This window comes from Sardina pilchardus, chromosome 3, assembly GCF_963854185.1.
Source record: "Sardina pilchardus chromosome 3, fSarPil1.1, whole genome shotgun sequence".
In the NCBI taxonomy this organism is placed as follows: domain Eukaryota; kingdom Metazoa; phylum Chordata; class Actinopteri; order Clupeiformes; family Clupeidae; genus Sardina; species Sardina pilchardus.
The window spans coordinates 14,139,044-14,160,436 of record NC_084996.1 but is presented as its reverse complement, the minus strand read 5'-3'; the positions used below and the strand labels follow the sequence as shown (position 1 = coordinate 14,160,436).

General features: G+C 43.4%; 3 protein-coding genes across 4 annotated transcripts in view; all 3 read right to left on the bottom strand.

Moving 5' to 3' along the window:
- Positions 1-4,889, bottom strand: part of LOC134076784 (myosin-10-like) — a 73,159-nt gene extending 68,270 nt beyond the window's left edge. For both annotated transcript variants that reach the window (XM_062532002.1, XM_062532001.1), the window contains exons 1-2: positions 4,610-4,889; positions 1,786-2,158 (exon numbers count right to left, since the gene is read on the bottom strand). In XM_062532002.1, coding sequence (XP_062387986.1) covers positions 1,786-2,130 — 345 coding nt within the window. In that variant the 5' untranslated portion in view covers positions 2,131-2,158; positions 4,610-4,889. The remainder of the gene's footprint in view (positions 1-1,785; positions 2,159-4,609) is intronic.
- Positions 4,890-5,682: 793 nt separating this feature from the next.
- ddx47 (DEAD (Asp-Glu-Ala-Asp) box polypeptide 47) lies at positions 5,683-14,848 on the bottom strand. The gene is made up of 12 exons (XM_062532000.1): positions 14,661-14,848; positions 14,215-14,308; positions 13,772-13,960; positions 13,468-13,539; positions 13,205-13,323; positions 12,645-12,716; positions 12,438-12,554; positions 12,188-12,334; positions 11,895-12,032; positions 11,423-11,493; positions 11,161-11,290; positions 5,683-6,149 (listed from the first exon to the last, which is right to left on the bottom strand). The coding sequence occupies exons 1-12, from the start codon at positions 14,811-14,813 to the stop codon at positions 5,919-5,921; spliced, it is 1,533 nt and encodes a 510-aa protein (XP_062387984.1). The 5' UTR covers positions 14,814-14,848; the 3' UTR covers positions 5,683-5,918.
- A 202-nt stretch (positions 14,849-15,050) lies between these two features.
- LOC134076782 (WW domain-binding protein 11) lies at positions 15,051-20,907 on the bottom strand. Its single transcript, XM_062531999.1, has 12 exons — positions 20,731-20,907; positions 20,076-20,161; positions 19,914-19,945; positions 19,734-19,827; positions 19,442-19,638; positions 19,082-19,215; positions 18,553-18,722; positions 17,864-18,082; positions 16,984-17,103; positions 16,547-16,819; positions 16,243-16,428; positions 15,051-16,025 (listed from the first exon to the last, which is right to left on the bottom strand). Exons 2-12 carry the CDS (start codon positions 20,137-20,139, stop codon positions 15,364-15,366), a joined length of 2,151 nt encoding a protein of 716 aa, XP_062387983.1. The 5' UTR covers positions 20,140-20,161; positions 20,731-20,907; the 3' UTR covers positions 15,051-15,363.
- Positions 20,908-21,393: the final 486 nt, after the last annotated feature.

The following is a 21,393-nucleotide window of genomic DNA, read 5'->3' as shown; positions in this document are numbered from 1 at the left end:
ATAAATGTCAAGAAATCTATATGGAAGATTGAATCATATACAGTATGCCATGTGGTATTTCCTTTTCAAATATTTCAAATATTTAATCTAACATAATGTTCACTAACATCTAATGTAATGTTCATTCAATTTCTATTTATAACTAAAAGGGCTAGGCTATGACTTTACAATTTAAGTATGAGTGAAGAAAAAAAGACTATGAAGGAATGCTGTGATTTAATCAAAGATCAAAGAGCATAGGATCAGTAAGTACCGGTAAGTAGCCGAGGTAGCCTAAGTTCCAGTATTCTGTTTTTGTTGGTTCTCCTAATAATTAATCCTATAATTTAATCAATGAATGTATACTACAAAGCAATAAACTAGGCATCTTCTTTAAAAAAAAAAAAATTAAAAAAAGGTTACATAGTAACGGTTTATCACCTAAGCTTCTCACATCTGCAAGTCTTTCACTTCTTTCTGAGAGCCAGATGTGAGAAAACTATCTCTGATGTGAAGGGTGTTGACGGCTGAGTCTTTGCGGTCTGGCAACAACATTTCTCATCACGCAGAAATATTAATCATGGCTGCCACCTGCTTCCCAGAGGCCCCCAGAAGCGGTCTCAGGTGAGGGCCAACCCACATACTATTCCTGGAATGCGTGTCACAAAATGGGTCAAGATCATAGAGATCAACACTTGGCTGCCATGGCACAGCACTATGCGCTTGATGAAAGCAGTTCCTAGTAAAAATAGGCTAATTCACAGTTTGAAAACTCAAGTAAACACTTCAAACCAAGTACAACAACAGACCAATGTGGCTGATTACAAAGGTTTTTGAGAGCTAAATTGATCAAATAGTGTTTATTCATGTTTATTTTTGTTTACTAAATACCAACAGCCGAAGTGCCAAAAAAAGAGCAGATTACGCCAATGGGAGAAAATAGCCTGAATACTGTAAATATAGAGGGGAGCCAGATTGCAGCACCATATTAAAACAAAGTTCTGTATAATGGCGCCTCTGGCTGACTATGCCCACCAATATAAGCCTCAATACAGGGAATGGCACTGATGTCTTTCATGTGAAACTAGACCAAACACAACCAGGCAGTCTGGGAGCCTTTAGTCCACTCCCGTGGAGATATAAAGCAGCAGGGGAAAGTGTCTGTGTGTGTGTGTGTGTGTGTGTGTGTGTGTGTGTGTGTGTGTGTGTGTGTGTGTGTGTGTGTGTGTGTGTGTGTGTGTGTGTGTGTGTGTGTGTGTGTGTGTGTGTGTGTGTGTGTGTGTGTGTGTGTGTGTGTGTGCTCTTGAGGATGGTAAAGGGGTAGGCTTCGCAAAACAATCTGAGGACCTGGGGCAAAATGTTGTTGCCCTGAAATGAGCTAGCTTTATGAGGGGAAATCTCACAGAGATGAAAGAGTGAGGGCAGGAAACACTCCTGGGTCACTAACTAACTTGACCCAACCAAGGTACCTGGGTGCAATCAGGGGCAATGTGGGAAGGAGACACTATGGTAAGCGATTCACAGTGAACAGAGGACAAAGAAGGCTGTGTGTTGGGTAGTGAGTATGTACAGAATCCTGTCTTGTAAATCCTGATGTTTTACCTCAAATCTCAAAACTTTTTAGTGGGAGATTCCATACTTACAACTGAGTTCTCTTTAATCTTTTATTCATAGGCCTGATGATACACACCATGACTATTCTTACGGAAATTACATGAAATACGTTGCACACACAGTGAATGTGAATGACATGCCCACCAAGAAAAGAACAATAGAACACATATAACACCATGTGTAACTACTCACATAGATGAGGCCGGAGTAGTAGCGGTCCTTCAGGTTGTGCAGCACGGAGGCCTCGTTGAGACAAGTGAGCTCGGCCATGTCCTCCACCTTGCTGAACTTGGGCGGGTTCATCTTCTGGATGTCGTCCTTGTTCACCACTGCCTTTTTGCCATTCTCTGCCAGCTCCACCATCACCTCCTCACCACGCTCCTCGCGTATGCCGGCCGCCTCAAATCCATGCCTCTCTGAGGGGATCCACACCAGCTTCTTGGCCGTCCAGTCGGCCTGCGTGGCCGGGTTGTAGACTACCGCTCGATCTACGAACAGGTATCGCTCCGGGTCCTCCTGCCCAGTCCGCTGCGCCATCTTGGGGTACCAGAGCTGAGCTCGCCACCTGTGGGGGAGGGGAGGGAGGACAGCTAATGGATCACCCCACAAGTACTAGAAACTTCATTCAACATCAACAAAACAAGGTCTAGTCTGACCATGAGAAAGGAGAAGGCAGAATGTGCTACTAGCAAGTCATTATTATAAGACAATGTTTACAAACTGAGTTATTGTTTCCTCGAGCCCCCAACAAGATTGGTTATAACACACACAAAAAAATAATTCCATCAATTTCAACATAAGATAGATATACTCTCCAAAATACCCACTGCTCTGTTGCTACGTAACAAATTGCATCTAAACTCTAACTCGTATTTGGATCTAGACCTCACTAACCCTTTCTGTTAAAGAACCAAAATGGTAAAGATGTTTTGTGTGTCTCCTAGTGAAGTTGTAGAGGTCAGTCCAATCTGACAGTAGTGGAGACGAGCACAATTTTACTATAATTGGGCAGCTGCTGGTGGTCAACAACATCAAAGACTACATTGTGTCTCAGTTTCTAAAGCATGTAGGAAGCAGAATGTATCATCCTCCTGTTATGAAACATCATCAGATTTAGAAGTGATTCACTGTGTGAGACCATATTTTCAACTGTATCTGTGGTCTCGAGTTGGTGTGGTTTTAGACAATGCACCTAAGACAAACTCCATGAAGATGACGAGGTAACTCCAGACAATATTAATGCGATCAAAAGTTGTAAAAGGGCTACACTCATTTGTTTCAATTTAAGCTAAAGGCTACTTTGAGATCAAGCGACAAGCTTGTAGGACATAGGCTATATGATGTTGTCCCGACTGGTGGCAAAAGTAGGCATATGTAGAGAGCCACTTTCTACATCAAACTGAACTGAAATAAGGGATTGGCAAAACAAGGGCATACACATAGTATTATCAGTTCATCAGCACACTGTAAAATGCTGTGACATATTATTTTAACCAGTTAGGCAACTTATCGAAACAAATCCCATTCCACATTTTGTACTTTAGTTCAGGTAATTCTACTGCACTGAAGGGGTTTTGAGGGCATCTTCCTCATGTAAAGTCACACTAGTGAGGCCCTGGTGGTCATATCAAATGAATCCCTACATGCTCGGGGAAGTTACACAGGCATGGCCCATCTGTTGCATGACACCTGTTCACAGTTTGAGAGAATGCTTCAACAGCAAATGTCTGTGAAATTCCCAGTTCAGACCAAACACACAACTGGACCACAAAGGAAATCCACTTTTATGTGTTCCTGCTACCAGCACAAGACAGTGCTGTGCACAACATTTACCCAACAATTAAGTGATTGTTAATGCTATCTCTTACGGTTATGATCTAGGACTAAGTGACAGTTAAAAGAATGGCTCAAACAACTTACTCCAGAGAGGGTTAAAGACTTGGCCGCAGAGACTATTCTATCCCCATGACCTAAACCACTAGGTTGACTCAGCACAGGAACTGGGCCAATCTTTCACCTACTTCCAGAGGTAGTCACTGGTTAAACAAGCCTTAATATTCTAATAATCTGAAAACGTTAGACAGGAGCTGTCCAGCTCTGCCAACTGGACCGAACCTAACAAAAGAACACACATACACAGCAAACTATGTCAGCTCTGAAAGCTGGCACCATGTCGCATTGGTGGCGCTGCTAGCCAAAAACACTTTGCAGTATTAACAGTTAGCACGCAGCTTTGCTGGTGGTGACAAATACGGTTAAGGAAAAACAATTCCTAAATTTGTATAGTGTGACGACATCATTTAATATTCGTCTTCACTGACAAAATCCAGAAATGTACTACTAGTACACCAACTTAGGACTCAACAACGACGGTGGTCGGGTGGAGCTGACGGGGTGTGCGGGTCTCCCCGCGAGCCAAACGGCACCAGCAAGTGTTGTTTGATGACTGTTGCTAATGGCTAACGTGCGCACGACAGATTCAAGTTGTGCAACACAGATAACAGTATAGGCCGTTTTTCCACCCGTTCAAAACGTGCGCACTTTCCCTGTATCTTGACATTGAGACCGAATATAGGTACGATTTTAAATCAGAAAAAGAAGGCAGTCAAGGCCTGTTCGAAACAGCAACATTATTTTATCGACAGACCTTTAACGATAACTGTTAGCTGCTATAACTTTGTGTAGGTGTCCAGTTGACAGACTTGAAAGACCACTGTAACATTATACTTTATCACAGCATTTAATAGGTTAAAAATGCTGTAAGTTTCTTGAAACCTTAACATGTCATACATTATGTGTTCTTTAATAAAGTTTAATTCAACTTATATAAACATTTGTGATGAAAAGTCCTAATTCGTAAGGTAACATTGGTCAGAAAGCAGCAAGAGAAACTGCTAACTGAGCTCCACCGTTTCACTAATATCCATCCATCCCGTTGCGGCGAAATGGCTGTTATCATTGTGCAAGCCAGACATGGCTAGACTAACAAACGGCCTGATAACGTTAGGTGTCTTACCTGGAGTTGTCAAAGAAGAGACGAGGGCAATGTTTCGCAGGAATAAACCGCTCTCCCTCTATAAGCAATTTTGTTGAACGCCACGCGAGTATGCAGAAATTCCAGCATCTATCTCTCAGCGCTACCCTCCCTCACCAAAAGATACTCCCCTACAGACGGCCCCTCCTCGATGGGATCCAATTTGACCGCTATTACTCCCGCCTGTGAGTACTATACGCTCACAGGAATATGCACTAGATTGTCGCACACATAATTTTACATCAAACACATCCACAAAACATCCATGGCATCCAGAACCTGTCCCATGTCCCACTCACTGTAATGCAATGTAATGAATAGCACAACACGTCATGTCCCAGATGGTGCGTGCAGTGTAACATAGTCTTGGTTAACTTACTTCTTTACCTCTGCTTAGCAAAGGACAGTCACACGTCTACCTGTGTTTGATTGGCTAAAACTCCGTGGTCGCTTGTTATTACATATTTATGTTATCACTGAGGTCCCGTTCACCTGCCACTAAACTTCAAGACAGTGTAAACTCCTGTCTCGAAAATAGAAGATTCAATATCCGCTTTTCTATAGCTGGCCTGTAGAGGAATTTAATGGATGGCAAGCTTGCTGTTTTTCGTCAACAAACAATTCAGTAGCCTTCTAGTTCAGTGTGGCTGTATGGGTACCAGATATGATGGTAGTCTGCAGAATGGTCATAGAACAGCGCCATCTGGTGCAAGAATACTTCCTAATGCAGATGAGGTTAATTTTATCGCAGTTATCACAGGTAAATCATTCATCGTTCATGCCAACTGGCTGACATATCAAATGCCAAGAGACCGTAACTTTTCCATGTGGTTGAGGGTCTGTTTTTTTTTTACTACACCTATGTGTAAAAAAACTGTCAATTTCTTGACAGAACAATTATTTTAAAAGTTAATACCATCGTAATAAGGCATGCAGTAGGGCCAGGCTACTGATACACTGACATTACTTGTCGCAAATGAAAATGTCATTATTTCACCTATTTAAACAATAATTTGCATTGCATGTGAGCGAAGAAAGAGGCAACATGAAATATATTCAAATTCTCCATCGATATCTCTTTGTTTATTTCAAGATGTGCAAGGTTTTGAAAAGAATTTCGGGGTACAATAGGCTGTTTTGACAGCTGTCTGTCTCCATAATGTGTGGATTATCATTGGACTGGGAAAAGAGATGTCAAAAGAAGAAGTGACACAATATTCAAGAAACAAAAAAGAATATTTATAATATATACATTACTCATATTGCAATTCTAATTGAACGGTCTTGATGTCTATCGTCCCCTTCCTCCACCACCACGTCCCCTTCCTCCACCACCACGTCCCCTTCCTCCTCCACCTCCGCGTCCTCTTCCTCCTCCACCTCCGCGTCCTCTTCCTCCTCCACCACCACTAAAGTTTCCTCCTTTCACTTTTTTCCGCACACCGCTGGACTGCTCTGTATCATCCACATCGTCATCACCACCCTTCGGCCTTTTCCTCTTTGTTGCTTCCTCCTTCATTTCCTGGGGGAAAAAAGCGGACAAGAATGTTTAAAGATGGTTGCTTTACTTAACAGTATCCCTGTTACGGCTGGCTCTAGCCATAACATAAAATGGAGGCAGACAACAGAATTAAGGTTAACCGAAAAGTATTTTATTTAAAGTAGTCAAAGATAATAAATATATGTAGTCAAATGTCTAGGGGAAAGAAAGATAAGTTAAGTGTATGCGTGCGATGCCTATGTCAGTAATAAGAAAGTAAGTAAGTATATGCTAAAGAGAAAGTATATGCTAAAGAGTATATGCTAAAGAGAAAATAAGTAGTGTGAGAGAATATGCCTTAATGGCACCCAGTGCCCATAATGAAAGATAGTGCCCAACGGGAAGTGTGTAGAAGCCCCTTAAATATGCAGCCACACCTTCATCAGGTGTGTGCAATATGTAATTAAGACGACCAGGTCTGCACTGCCCGTGCACTGACTGCACAGAGCCTGATTGGGGCACAGGGGGTCGTAACACCTCCCTTCCAAAAAGAAGGTTCCCAATAGGAAACCTGATACAGAACATAAACAAAGACATCCTGTGATCCCAACTAGTCAACCCCGCTTCAAGATCCCCACATCCTGGGCCCTAGGACATAGAGAAAAGGGAGAGACATGAAAAATACAAAGATCAAATAAATAGAAGATAACTACAAATCCCACAAATATCCCATCCCACATGGTGAACTAGCCGTGGAATAAAAGCTAGAACAATGAGCACAAAGAAACAACAAAGATGGTCACATTGAAAATGATCAGAGTATGAAGTGATAAACACCTCCCTTCCAAAAGAATCAGGCCATGGTTCTCTAACCACGCTCTGTGAGATCACTCGATGGGCAGAGTGATCACAATGACCACCAATGGCCAACAGTGTGGTGCAGTCTACAACTGCATTGGTGTATCTATAATGTACACATCCTGTGCTATTGAGCAGCATACATGGGGAGCTACCCCTGTTGCAAACAAGCCCAACTGAACCACAGGTACTCACCAGTCCCTGTTTCGTAGCAGAGACATGGCTGGCATCTTTAATGGGTGGTACCATCCCACTAACACCACCATATCCTGTGAAGATGTAATCAGGGTCAACAAGGGAAAGGGAGAGGTGAGGCTCCGTAAAGCCAACATTAGACAGAACACCATTGGAGAAACTACTATCGGACACTTCCGAACACAACTTAGAGCTCTCAAGCTCCACACATTCTGCTGGTACAGCAAGGACACTTCCTGCTTTAGGCTCATCAACAAGCAGAACAGAACAGTCAAATACAGAACACACACCCTTAACCAGACCCACAGATGAATCAGCCAAGCCAGTCGGCTCCATGCACTCTATCATAGCAGTAGCAGGCTGAGTGACATCTGCTGGATCTTTGCTGGAATTTAGCTCAGCAGCAGACGGGTCTGCGCACACAGGTGGTTCCACCATCTCATGGTCTATCACCATCTCAGGTACAGACTCTAAAATAGGCAGAGACAATGCAGAGCTTTTCCTTACCACCTCTCCAGCCAAATCATTTCCCAAAATAAATGAGACACCAGGCACTGGTAGCTTCGGCCACACGGCCACCACCACACTACCAGTGACTATGTCAGAAGATAAGTGAACCTGGTGTAATGGCACTTTAATAGTGGCTCCCTCTAACCCTCGGAGTAGAACACAAGCTCCTGTTGCAGTCTTGTCAGACAAGGGCAAAACATCAGCTAGTAAAATGGATTGTGCTGCCCCTGTATCTCGAAGGATGCGGATAGGCGCACTGCACTCCTGACCCAATAGGGACACGTCACCGTCTGTGATGAAAGGTGCATAGCCTAACCGAACACTGTTCTCACATACTGGAGAGGAAACACCACTAACAGAGTCTTCATTCTGATCACAATTATTAGCTCTACCAGGCACAGCCAATCCCACAGACTTGGTTGCCTTATGCTTGTTAAGAAGTGCTGAACAGTCTGCCACTTTATGTCCAGCCTTCCTGCAATAAAAGCAAATGATCTCTCTAGTGACAGGGCCACGACTGGAACTAGCAGAGGATGAGGAGTATTGGGAGTCTGAGTCTCTAGACCCACGCCTAAGTCTATTCCTTGGCAGGTTGCTCTGTTGAACTCGGTCATTACTCCATCGCCAGTCATAAGACTTATGCGTTAGATGGTACTCATCAGCTAAGACGGCCGCAGTCTCCAACTTTTGCACCCTCTGTTCATTCAGGTAGACCACTATTGCTGGAGGAAGACAATTTTTAAATTCCTCTAAAAGGATTAGCTGTGTTAAGTCTTCGTGTGTCTCAGCCTCCTGAGATGCACACCACCTTTCAAAGGTTCTCTCTTTATTCCTGGAGAACTCCACATAAGTCTCCTGATGTGATTTCTTTAAATACCTGAAACGTTGTCTATACGCTTCAGGGACCAGTTGATATGCATGCAAGATTGTCCTTTTAACATCATACTGGCTACACTGCTCAATGCTAAGTGCAGTAAAAACATCTTGTGCCTTCCCAGTTAACACACTTTGAAGAAGCAGAGGCCACATCTCCTTAGGCCACTTCATAGTAATGGCAACCTTTTCAAAGTGTGTGAAATATTTGTCCACATCCTTCTCTATGAAGGGTGGAACGAGTCGGAAATTACGAGCCACATCGAATTTTGGCACAACATACTCTGGGGCTGGATCTCTAGGGTTAATAGGAGGTGCTGCAGGGAGAGGAGACTCAGGTCTTCTAGCAGCTATTTCGAGCTCTAACTTCTTGAGCGTGAAGTCGCGCTGTTCACGTTCTTGCTCACGCTCACGTTCGCGTTCGCGCTCACGTTCTTCACGTGCCAGCTTCCGTTCTTGTTCGCGTTCTTCACGCTCTATTCTCACCAGTTCGATTTGCTGCTCTAGCTTACGAAACTCAATCTCCTTCTCTATCTCCTTTTCCTTAATTGCTCGAACCTCTCTGTCAGCCCTAAGTTTTTCAAGGTCCAGCTCTAACTGCTTTTGTTGCAGAACCATGGCTTGTTTCTCCTCACTCACTTTTGTTACAATATCACCAGGGATAGTTTCAATAGGTTTTGCGCCAAACACACCTTTAGTTGTTAACTGGTTCTTAATGGCTAAAAATAAAGTTTCTTTAATATGTTTCTCCTGAGAAGTTATTATTAATTCATAATGCTCAGACAGCTGCCATAACTGGTCCTTGGTCAAACCTACTAGCAACTCTTCTGAAGGATTAGTTAAAAACTCCTCTAGAAACGTAGCCATGACCACTGTAAAAAGTAGGAAAGTTGTAATTAAATACGGCACAAGACAAACAACCAAAGCGCACCACTAGAGGCTATCGTGACCTATAAAATAGGCTACGTCGAAAATGGAAACCAAGCCTCCTGGTAATATATAAAATCAGATCAGAAATAGGCAACTATCAAAAACAAACGGCATAAATGTATCGCTCCTCACACAACACAAACACTCCCCTTATGAGGATGACTGCAAGCAAATCAATGATGGCAGATAGGCACGACAACAAAAAACGTAGGCCTACTCAAATTCAAACAAAATTGCTTTAACCCAGAACATCCTAAATGCTATACAGAAATCGCTTGGTAATCATGCAACCCTCACTAGGCTACTGTTATCACAACGAGTGTAGCAAATTACTAAAGAATGACGTGACAACTTGCCCCGTGCAAGCCGCATAAACAAGTCATTCAGAACTTCACCAGCACCCACTAGCGCTGGCTGAAGATCTCGCTTACGAACTCTCGCAAGCAGCTACACACAGGTAACCGTTCGTATCCTAACAAAACTTTAGGCTATACAATGACTAAGGATAGTCTAACACACTCAGACAATCACTTGTGCTTGCCATTCACAAGTCATCAAACAATTAGCCAATCACAAAACGAACGCTACCGCACTAGATAACAGACTATATATAAAAAAAAAACTGACAAACTTACCAAAGCACGCACACAGACAAAGAGCACTCCACATTAATCCAGGTGAAAATCCGTCGACCAATCGCCAGTATTTTGCTGAATTTGCTATTAAACAGTCCTCCGGTTTCCTGAATACCATAACCAGCTACCTCCACCTGACTAGTCTTCAGGAGCGTGCCGGCCTCGGGGCGACTGATTAACGCGTGAACCTCGTCACAATTATGATGAACAAATTGTGCGAGAAGCGTGCCCCCAACAGGAACTCTAGATTCCCGACCAGGATTACCCCTAAAATTAAATAAAGATATGAAAAGACAAAACAAAAAACAGTGCACCGTTGGAAGGGCTGAGCCCAGCTGGAGCACTCTACCTATAACCGGAGTCTGATAATTAACTCAATTGAATTTTCGGAAATGTGCTCACCTGGATTACTGGGAGCAGTCTAGGTCCAATCTCACAAACTATTGTTCCGGACGAGAACCCCAAATATGTTACGGCTGGCTCTAGCCATAACATAAAATGGAGGCAGACAACAGAATTAAGGTTAACCGAAAAGTATTTTATTTAAAGTAGTCAAAGATAATAAATATATGTAGTCAAATGTCTAGGGGAAAGAAAGATAAGTTAAGTGTATGCGTGCGATGCCTATGTCAGTAATAAGAAAGTAAGTAAGTATATGCTAAAGAGAAAGTATATGCTAAAGAGTATATGCTAAAGAGAAAATAAGTAGTGTGAGAGAATATGCCTTAATGGCACCCAGTGCCCATAATGAAAGATAGTGCCCAACGGGAAGTGTGTAGAAGCCCCTTAAATATGCAGCCACACCTTCATCAGGTGTGTGCAATATGTAATTAAGACGACCAGGTCTGCACTGCCCGTGCACTGACTGCACAGAGCCTGATTGGGGCACAGGGGGTCGTAACAATCCCATAGACATTCTTATCACCAAGTAATTAGATAAGTTGAGAGAGAAACATTATACTAAAAAAAAATCATAAGCACAATAAACATAACTAGAGGCAAACAATAAGCCACCTTGGGAGCATTCAAAAGAAAACTAAAAAAACACTCACAATCCTGGCAAATCTCTGGGCTTCGCTAACTCTCTCCACTAGCATCATCACTTCTTCTTCTTGCGTGGGGAAGGCTGGAAGCTTCTTTCCAATCAGCGTTTCAATTCGCTGGAAAAGCTCCACATCATACCTAGGAAAACACACCAACATCACAACCTGTCCAGCAGACATGCTGTGATAATCCTAGCAGCGTGGCCAATTGGAACACAGAGGCATCAAGAGGCAGAACAGCACTACAGTATACAAAACAATGCAGACTTACTGAGTGACAAAAGTGATGGATTTCCCTGAGCGGCCTGCTCTGGCTGTTCTTCCAACTCTGTGAATGTAGTCCTAAATCCAGAAAAAGAGCAAACTATTTTAGTCAAAACAACACGATCTATCCTTAATCCATATCCATAATAATAGGCTCAGTGCACTAAAGTCACTTAGTACTGCCGTTTGACTTCCGGTGGAGCGTTAACTATATTGAAACGCCATCTTCTGTTTTATTCTGCTCCTTAAATATTCACTCACCAATAATACAAATTTCAACGTGCTCAAATCCTTCTTTATCGTAACGTGTTGATTCACTAGGTGCAACACTCAACCGGGTCCGTGTAGACACTAGTTACCATAGCAATAGCTGCAGGTTCGAACACACTGGAAATCTAATGGCAGTACTAAAAACGTTTGTGCACATAGCGAATTACAATCAATGCTAAATCTAGAAGACCCTGAAGCTGACAAAGCACCTTGGAGTGAGTGGGGATGTCAAAGTTGATGACACAGTCCACATGTGGAATGTCCAGCCCTCTTGATGCCACATCTGTAGCCAGCAGTACAGAGCGTGATTTGGACTTGAATTTGTTAAGGGCCCCCAAACGTTTGCTCTATGAAACATGAAAGAAAAGTTAGCAAACCATACCAAGACAGTCAGGAATGTCATCATACTTATGTGTGTGTGTGTGTGTGTGTGTGTGTGTGTGTGTGTGTGTGTGTGTGTGTGTGTGTGTGTGTGTGTGTGTGTGTGTGTGTGTGCGCTCACCTGGCTCATCTGCCCATGCAGCGGTATAGCGGTGATGCCCAGGTTCCGGAGCAACAGTGCCACCCTCTGGGTATTGTTGCATGTGCTACAAAAGATCATGAAGGAGTTGCCTGCCAGTTCATTCAGTATGGACACCAGATAGCAATCCTAAAGGACAACGTGCAAAAAATAAACATCAAGACAAACAAATTAAAATGTCCAAAAATTCAAGCACCACTACATATGAATAGTAATCATGAATCTGCTTTACCTTAAATTTTGATGGCACGAATACATAATGTTGTTGGAGCTTGTCCACCGTTGCGTATTTAGTCGATACTGCACATTTAACTGGGTCCCTTAGAGCTGCACGCTGTAGTTTCTGGACCTAAAAAAAAAAGGAAAACCAGGAGACTTATAGCACTGGACTATTTTAGTGTGAGAAGTTGACTGATCTAGATTAGAGACAGACTGATACCTTTTTGGTCATAGTAGCAGAGAAAAGAAAAGTTCGCCGGTCACGGGGAATCACTTTCAGGATCTTATCCACCTGAAAATATAGAGAGGGAAGAGGAAATACAGATAGTGACAAAAATGAAACGCTATAGGGGTGTGTCTGTTTTCTAAACTACATCACTACAGTTTAGGTCTTGTTTCTGAAATCCCAAATTCGATCCCCAATTCCAACTCAAATCCGACTCAAATCCAAACAAAATAGCTCACATATACAAAGGCATGACCATGAGCACAAGTCACAAATACGGCATGTGGTGCAATCAGTAAGCCATTTAATATGTGTGCGTTATTGACTATGGAGATGCATAGAATAAGAGGCAACAACAGCCAAATCTTCTGTTGCTTCAATACAAGCCTACACATACAGTGTGTTACTATGCTGTATATTACTGTAACTTTGGAGAAATGATAACTGGGCTGCACTTTTAACAAATAACATCACATCGCATAGACTGTTAAAACAATACATCCACAGATTAAGTATTCCTCTTCAACCAATAAATGTGTCAAATCAATTCATACCTCTGCCTCGAAATCCATGTTTAGAATCCTGTCTGCTTCATCCATGATTAGAAACTTGAGAGCTCTCATGTTGAAACCTTTGGTGTTCTCCAGATGGTCAACTAGTCTCCCTGGGGTGGCTAAGAGTGAGAGAAAGCACACAGGAAAAACAAGCAAACATAGAAACTGGATGTAAGTAATCAGATGTTTCAACCATATACAGTACATAATTGATAAATATATAAATATAGGAATACAGTATATATAAATCCACTACCACTCACCAATTATAATGTGGGGTTTCTTAGCCAATACCAATGCTTGAGACATCTGATCAACACCACCAACAACCACAGCTAGAATGAAAATAGAAAACAGTGGAGTTATGCCTCCAGTTCTTCACCCAACATCAATCTTGTCTGCTGAATACTTTTGATCATAATACTGCATACTATACTATACAGTAGTATATATACAAAATATAAATATGTAGGCCTAACCACATAATGTGCTACATGTCTCACTAAATATCGTCATAGTTATCCTATGTATTTGCTCTTCTTTCTTCTCAGATGGACATCTCCATACCTGTCTTTACACCAATGCTGGAGCCCAAGGCTTCAAACTGCTCAGAAATCTGGAAGGCAAGCTCTCTCGTGGGTGTGAGCACCAACGTGTGGAGCCTTTGTGGAGAGGAGAGAAGTGACTGTAGAATGGGCAGAGCAAACGCCCCTGTCTTCCCAGAGCCCGTTTCTGCCAGGCCAATCACATCCCGTCCTGGCAGTGGAGATAGAAAGATATGTAAGTGACACAATGCTACTTTCTGTATGTGTAATATAAGTATATTACACATTATAAGTATGTGTTGCATAAATGGTACAATACAACATGGGGGGAAAGCAATGCCGGTGAAGTGAGTGATACATGTAAACATTACACACAAACGGTGCAAAGACACACCACTGGTCTTGTATGCCTACTACTGATCTAAACTTACTGTACAAGTCCCCAAACCAGAAACAATTCCTCACCTTCAAGAGCCACAGGGATGGCTTCTACCTGGATCTTAGTGGGAATCTTCCATCCCAGCAGGTCACAGGCTTCACAAAGTACCTCTGTTACACCCTGAGCACAGTGATAAATTGGTGATAAATGATTAGTTACAGAAGTTTGTCTGTCTTCAGTTAGACATCATGACAATTTCATGGTGAGTTTTTACATAACAGCTTGCCAACGTTGTATGTATTCACGACATTCCTTTATGCTAACGCACGTAAACATAAAGAGACAAGGCAGAGTGTGTTAAATAAAATACGCTAATATGGTAGATGCTCTAGCATAAAGCAAAGTTAGAACTAATATACTGATAAAGAACAGTGAACAACTGAAAATAGTTCCATGAGCTAAATGGCAAGGTTTGATGGGACCCTATGCTAAGTCTACTAGCTGCCTGCTAGTTTCATAAATACGTATTTACCAAATCTTTAAATGTTTTGACTGGCTCCTCTTTCTCATTGCCTTCATCCTCTCCGTCCAAGCTTTCGACTTGGTCTTCATTATTTGTGTCGTCCTCACTCTGGTCAGAGTTTCTAACTTCAATATTTTCCATCTCCTCCTCAACGTGCGCCATGCTTACCGATGCCCCGTGTTAATGGAAGGTAACACGCATGTCCGGAAATGCTTACTACCGCAGAGGAGTGTGGGACATTGTTTTTTTTACCAAAGATCCTTAACTGTCTCTGGTCTCTCCGTTTGTCTCCCTCAAGACTGTATCTTTTATTTACTGTAAATGGTATCACTATCAACACGGTTATAATGTGCAGGGGGAAACCACACTTCCACTTAAATTGCAGACAAAAACGAAAGGTGGGTTTTCAAGTATTTATTCAACATCAGGTTTAGCAACTTCAGACGGTGTAAGCAATTTGTTGTATAACACCTACATCTTAAAGTCATATTGCCCCACTGATTTGAACTCCCACACCCTTTATCAATCAAACTGAAACACAATATAAAAAAGCTTCACATTAGGACTGTGACAATTTAAAGGGCCGAAATAACCGACTCAAACACCGTTTCAGTCTAAAAGCACTCACTTCACAGACTTGACATGAAAATCAAATGATCTCTCCACTCTCTGAGTCCTAATTGCCCTCTGCTTCATGCTCTCTTCCTCAGTTTCACAGGAGCCCCTCCATCTCCTTCATGAAGGCCTCGTACATTTGATCCTTGGTCTTCATGTTGGGTGGGTTGACCGAGGGCTGGTTGATGTTGGCTGACAATGTCGGTGCAGCCATGGCTTGCTGTTTCTGCCCTGGGCCTCCACCCAACTCGTCTCCCTTGCGACCACCTTTCTCCACCATGCCGCCAGTCGCCGCCTTGTCCCTTCGTACACGCAGTGTAGTGGGCACAAAGCGGGTGACCTCCGTCTTGGGATTGATGATCTGGGGCTTGGCAGAGATCGTTGCTCCACCAGGTGCGCCCGGCAGCCCAGCCCCCGCGGCCCCCAACACCGAGGTGATGTTAGCACGCTTCTCGATGGTGGGCGCATGGTGGTGAGTGGGAGGATTGCCCGGGGCGCTACTGGCCTGTGGGGCGGTGGTGCCCGGAGGAGGGGGCATCTGCATGACACCGGGGCGCATGGGCATCGGAGGCGGGGGCATCATGGATGGCGCGTTGGGGTTGTTCTGAGCACCCTCTGCTGCACCAGACGCAGACTTCTGTCGATGCACAATGCTGGGGGGTGCACTGAGGACGTTGGGGTTAAGCGGCGGAGGGAAGAGAGAAAGAGGAGGGGCCATGGGCCGTGGAGGTCCGGCACGAGGGGGAGGAGGTGGTATACCTGTGGTGAGGGGAGGACAAATCCACATGTTGTCCTTAGTGCTTAGTGCATGACACAACAACGCAATGAATTGCATTTCATTATGTCAAAAGCAACTACTACCCAAAGTATAGATATTTATTTCACACAATCTTAATGATACATAGCACATATTATGATATGAATATGACTATCCTTGTGAGTATGAAGCGAAGAAGTGGCGTGGAGTAACACTCACCTGGTGGTGCAGGTGGGGGCAGCCTGGGCGGGGGTCCTCTGGGTGGAGGGCCTGGGGGCAGACCTGGAGGAGGACCTGGAGGAGGGCCTGGTGGACGACCGGGGGGAGGTCCCGGTGGGAGCATACGAGGCATCGGCCCTCTCAGGGCACCTGGTATACCCGGGGGTCTTAGGAATGGCGGCGCACCTAGGAGCGATTGGAGAAAACCCAAGACCCATTAGTGGTGACATCTAAACAGGCTCATTCAGTTTAATGCAGTAATCTAATGAAACTCATACTGCTTAAAGGTTTAAGGTCAACTCACCTGGTGGTGGCCCAGGAGGCGGACCAGACGGTGGTCCCGGGGGTCTCATTGGTGGAGCTGGTGGCGGTCCAAGCGGAGGAGGCCCTGTCATTGGTGGAGCCTGCATGTGTGGAGGAGGCTGCTGGGCCCCCATTGATGCAGGGGCAGTTGGCATTCTGGGAACACCAGGCTGGCTATCGCCAGGTGCCGATCTATCTTCAGTGTCAGAGCCCTCAGAATCGGTGTACTCCTCTTCCTCTTCTTCCTCCTCCTCATCTTCTGGGACAGACTGACCTGCAGGTAGAGATTTAACGTTTTTCATGGTCATAAGGAAAGCACCATCCCAATCTATACTCATCAACTTGAAATGCAGTGTATACATCCCTTTCTGTGTAACCACCTGATCATTCCTTGTTAAACCCTAAACCTTCCCGGAGTCTGACCATGACAATTATTACCTGCCATCCTGAGCATCATAGCCTGCAGTGGTGTGATGGCCTTAGTCTTCTTCACCAGTCTCTTCTTCTTCCTCCTCTCTCTGGGAGGAGAAGGCATGTCTGCAAAGCGTACAATGCGTCCTGAACAGGAAAAAAAAAAACACAAAGCCATCGCGGTTATGAAATGCCACACAGATCTTCTGCTCTTTTGCTACTTCACAATTATTACTGAAACTAATGGCAAAGTACCTCATCATGTGTAACTGCCCTTTAAAATGTATTATTCTTTCACACAAACATAAAGGCATTTTTGGGCGTTTTTTAGCGGTAACCAGGTATGCCATGCTGGAGGTGCAAACAAATGCTGCATCACCATTGAAATCACATCTAGAAAATTCAATATTGTTTGCATCTCCAAGTGGTCTGTGACGTAAGTTTGTTTGAAAGAATAATTCAAATGGGTGTGCTTTTTAAGCTGCAAATTAAATGACATACCTAACGGCGACAAAAACATAAACATTGACAAAAGTTGATAGATATTTAAAATAACAATTATGCAGATAACCAATGCCAATACTACATTTCTTTCATTTGTTTGTTTGTTAATTATACCCTTGGGCCTTTAGTGGAAGGGAAACCAAATGATTTATTTAAAAAAAAACAAGAACAACCATTATCAAGTATATCAGCCCTTCATAGCACCACCCCTGAATGTGCCAGTCCACACACAATGCGTAACATTTAGCAAAACTGAAACTGAACTTAACAGATAAACATCAAACACCGGTAAACACACACACACACACACACACACACACACACACACACACACACACACACACAGTAAAGTGAAATGTGATGAGAAGGAATAAGAACTGAGTGCCTGTTACTCCATGCTTACCTCTGTCTCTGTCCTCATCTCTGTCTTGATCTCTGTCGTCAAGCCGCTCCCTCTTTCTTCGGTCTTCGTCGCCTTCCTCTCTCTCCATGTCACTGTCATCCTCGCTGTCGCTCTCGTCGTCGTCCTCTCGGTCCTCCCCATCGTGGTCGCTCTCGCTGCCACTGTCCCGGCCCCCTGTGGTGTCCATGGCTTCAGTGTCTGACAAGGCGTCACCAGCATCTATTTGTGAGTCGTAAAGAGTGGGAGAGAGAGAGAGAGATGGATTAAATGCAACAACATTTGAACCAAACAGTTTCATGAAGCATGACAAAAGGAATGTGGAATATCGTAAAGCTAGACAAAGGGATGAAGAGTAGCAGCAACACTAGAAAATAATTGAAATCGGAGAAAAAAATGGTGTTATTGTAATCAAGGTTAAATGCCATTGTTATAACTGCCAGTGGGGTTTGGGGAAAGCCTTGTGTGGTTATTAACAAAGCAGGAAGTGAGAAAACTCACAATGGTAAAGATTGATCGGTTAAAAGGTGGGTGATTGTAAAATTAGCCCCCACATCGACACTCATGAGGATGCAATGACTGGAAACAATCACCAAAAGAGGGTGACCAGATTCTATTCACAAAGCTCATACTAGGTTAACACTGAGAGGGGCAATCACAAGATGTAAGGGTCCATGAGAGGATGGCAGTACCTGCATCTCCAGGCCTCCTGTGCTGCTGGGCTCTGCGCCCGTACTGCAGCAGGACCTGTGGAGGTGGAGGTCCAGGAGGGGGACCGGGGGGCTTCCTGCCCGGCGGGAGCCGAGGGACCCCTGCCACAGCGGCTGATGTGGGGGCTGGCGTCGTTGTCGCGGTACCTTTCCTGAACAGAGGGATTTACAACCAAAATAAATACAGGAATATATAGGAAAACTATACATTACAAAAACAGTCTACAGCAATGTTTACCTCATTATAATTAATGAGGATAAATGTTGAAAATGTAATTAAATAAGGTTCAAGCTTAACGAATAGCTAGGATTAGTAAAAAAAGTACAAATATGTCAATACTTTTATCAGTAGCGCAATCATATTTTAATTCTTTAGTGCATGCGTTTCCTTGCAACAGACAAGAGTTTGGGGGCATCCTAGATCATATGGCAAACTACAGTAGTACCCCATACAATACAAAAAGAGAATCTGACCTGCTGAAGGTCAGACGGCGTACTGCCAAGTATTTACCCAAAAGCTGTGCCTTTCTTGAGAATGGAGGGGGGCTGGGCCCCAGGGAGGGGTATGTCTTGGATGAGAATACTGGAGGGGGCATGAGGCATCTCAGGCAGTGGGATGCTGTCAACCTCCACTGATTCAGCATTCTGGCAAAGCAAATAAATAAAAGTAAACACACTGCAGTTGCATTCAGTAACGGAACACAGAATAAAGCTGCAAACACTACCAACATTCTCTTAGACATACACTGCCCTTATAGATAGATAGATACTTTATTGATCCCCAAGGGGAAATTCAAGATACATTATAGCTTCTTTACATCCACCTGAGTTGTTGATTTAAACCTGTAATAACTGTCACACAGACACAAACCTTCACAGAGTCAAAGTAGAGAGAGAGTTGGCCACGCTTGGTCTCATAATCCAGTTCCAGCTTGCGCAGCTCCTTGTACGTGTCCGGGTTTTCTCTTTCGTACAGACGTACAATGCGCTCAAATGTCTCTCTCAGCTTCTTCCTCTTGTCCCGAAGGACCTTCTCATTCAACAGTGGCTGTTGCACCGGGTTGAACTCTGCAAAGGCAGTTTGGTCAGAATGAGTACTGACACATATGAAAACCTAAGTTACTTACCACGTAAAGAGTTGGAAAGATCTCCCTCACGCTTACCCATCTCATCCAGCTTCTCCATATCACGGATGATCTGTCTAGGATCTTTCATCTTCAGGACAGCTGCCCTCACCATCATCCTCTGTTTTTTGTTCTGAAAGACCGCAGAAAGACAGTGAGTGGATCATCAAAGAGTCAGTGATCTTACATACACTTTTAAACACATTTAAAAATATGTACCTTTTTCAGCTCCCTCTTTCGAGCCTCCTTTCCTGAAAGGCAGGTAAAGGAAAACAATGCATCAGAGTAGAATGACAGCGGTAGTGTACACACATAAAATAAATCTCTGCGGTTTACTGACACTTCGGTTTACTTTGTACATCGAGAGTACACAACACTCACTGGCTTGATCTGTGGGATTCATGAATTTCCCACTCTTGGTGGAAGAAGTTGAGCGTCGACCCATGATGACAACGTGCTCTGTTCACCTAGATAAACAACAATTTTGAAGTGACTAACGTACAAGGATAACATTGAGGTAAAGCTTAATGGAAGTGTAAGTGCACGGCAACAGTTAAAAAAATATTATGCGACTATTTTCACAAACTAAAAGCAACGCTTTATGATATGACAATCTTATGGTTTTCAAGTTCAGGCCATCGTCGTATATGTTCAAAGGTTTGGTGACATCTATGTTAACACAGCATGAAAACACTTATTTTGACAACTTGATCCGCTTGCTTACTAAATTAAATATAACTTTGCACGAAAGCTTTCTATGAGCCTTGTCGTCACGTCAACGTTACTGGCGCTGCGCGGGTTGAAAGTAAACAGAACCACAAACCTACTTGTTTTTTTAACTAATGTTTCTCATAACTATGTATTAAATGATGTATGCTATAATAGTTTTACATTTACATGAAAAAACAAGTAGTTAATAAACCACTGAGGCTCCAATGCTAGCTTAGAAATGGAAGCTAACCAGCTAACTAGACACATTGCTTGCTAACAACCTACAATCATGGCCTAAAATGAATAAAACCTCAAATAAGCGAACCTCTCTCCGAATGAAAGTTGTGCACGCGGGGAAACCTCCCCCCTGTGCTTGATCGAGACGGGGCAAGAAAATAAGCAGGACTATAACGGGGCTATTCGGTTAAATATTCCTACACGACCACCACAGACACTACAAGTGTACAGTCCGCCATGTCTGTACGGAAAGTGATACAACGAAACTTCCTGAGTTTTTTCTTCTAATTTTGTATACAGTGGCACAACCGCTCATTACCGCCACCGAGTGTGTTGGAGTGGCGCTACTGTTGCTGTCTCCTACTCTGTCCTGAACCTGAACTAGTCAACTTCTGAAATCGATGTTACATTTGAATAATCACGTCTCTGGGAAAATAGACTAGAAACAGTATGTTCTACTGAGTGAAATTCTATGATATTTGCTTGTGAGCCAGGCTAAATGCTATTGCAAGGTAGGCCTACTGAATAAAAACCCAAGGCCCATCTGTAGCTAATATAGCTATTTTATTCAAACAAACTATAGAAAACAGTGAGCTGTTGGAAATCACAAAAAGAGTAGGCTATGCCCCCTCAAATTTTAAAAAGTAAATCAGCGTCAAATTGTTGGTAGGCCTACAGCACATCAGCATTCAGCAACATCCAAAGCCATCGATATCTCAAAGTTGCGACACTACCGTTGACTCCCGTGAAC

Coding starts and splice junctions, on each gene's coding strand:
- LOC134076782 (XM_062531999.1), bottom strand. CDS start 20,139: ATGGGTCGACGCTCAACTTCTTCCACCAAGAGTGGGAAATTCATGAAT. Junction 19,639..19,733: donor GGAGAAGCTGGATGAGATGG/GTAAGCGTGAGG, acceptor CTGCCTTTGCAG/AGTTCAACCCGGTGCAACAG. Junction 18,723..19,081: donor AAGAAAGGCACAGCTTTTGG/GTAAATACTTGG, acceptor CCCTCTGTTCAG/GAAAGGTACCGCGACAACGA.
- ddx47 (XM_062532000.1), bottom strand. CDS start 14,813: ATGGCGCACGTTGAGGAGGAGATGGAAAATATTGAAGTTAGAAACTCT. Junction 12,335..12,437: donor TCGTGCCATCAAAATTTAAG/GTAAAGCAGATT, acceptor GTTGTCCTTTAG/GATTGCTATCTGGTGTCCAT. Junction 6,150..11,160: donor CCCAGAGATTTGCCAGGATT/GTGAGTGTTTTT, acceptor TTTTTCCCCCAG/GAAATGAAGGAGGAAGCAAC.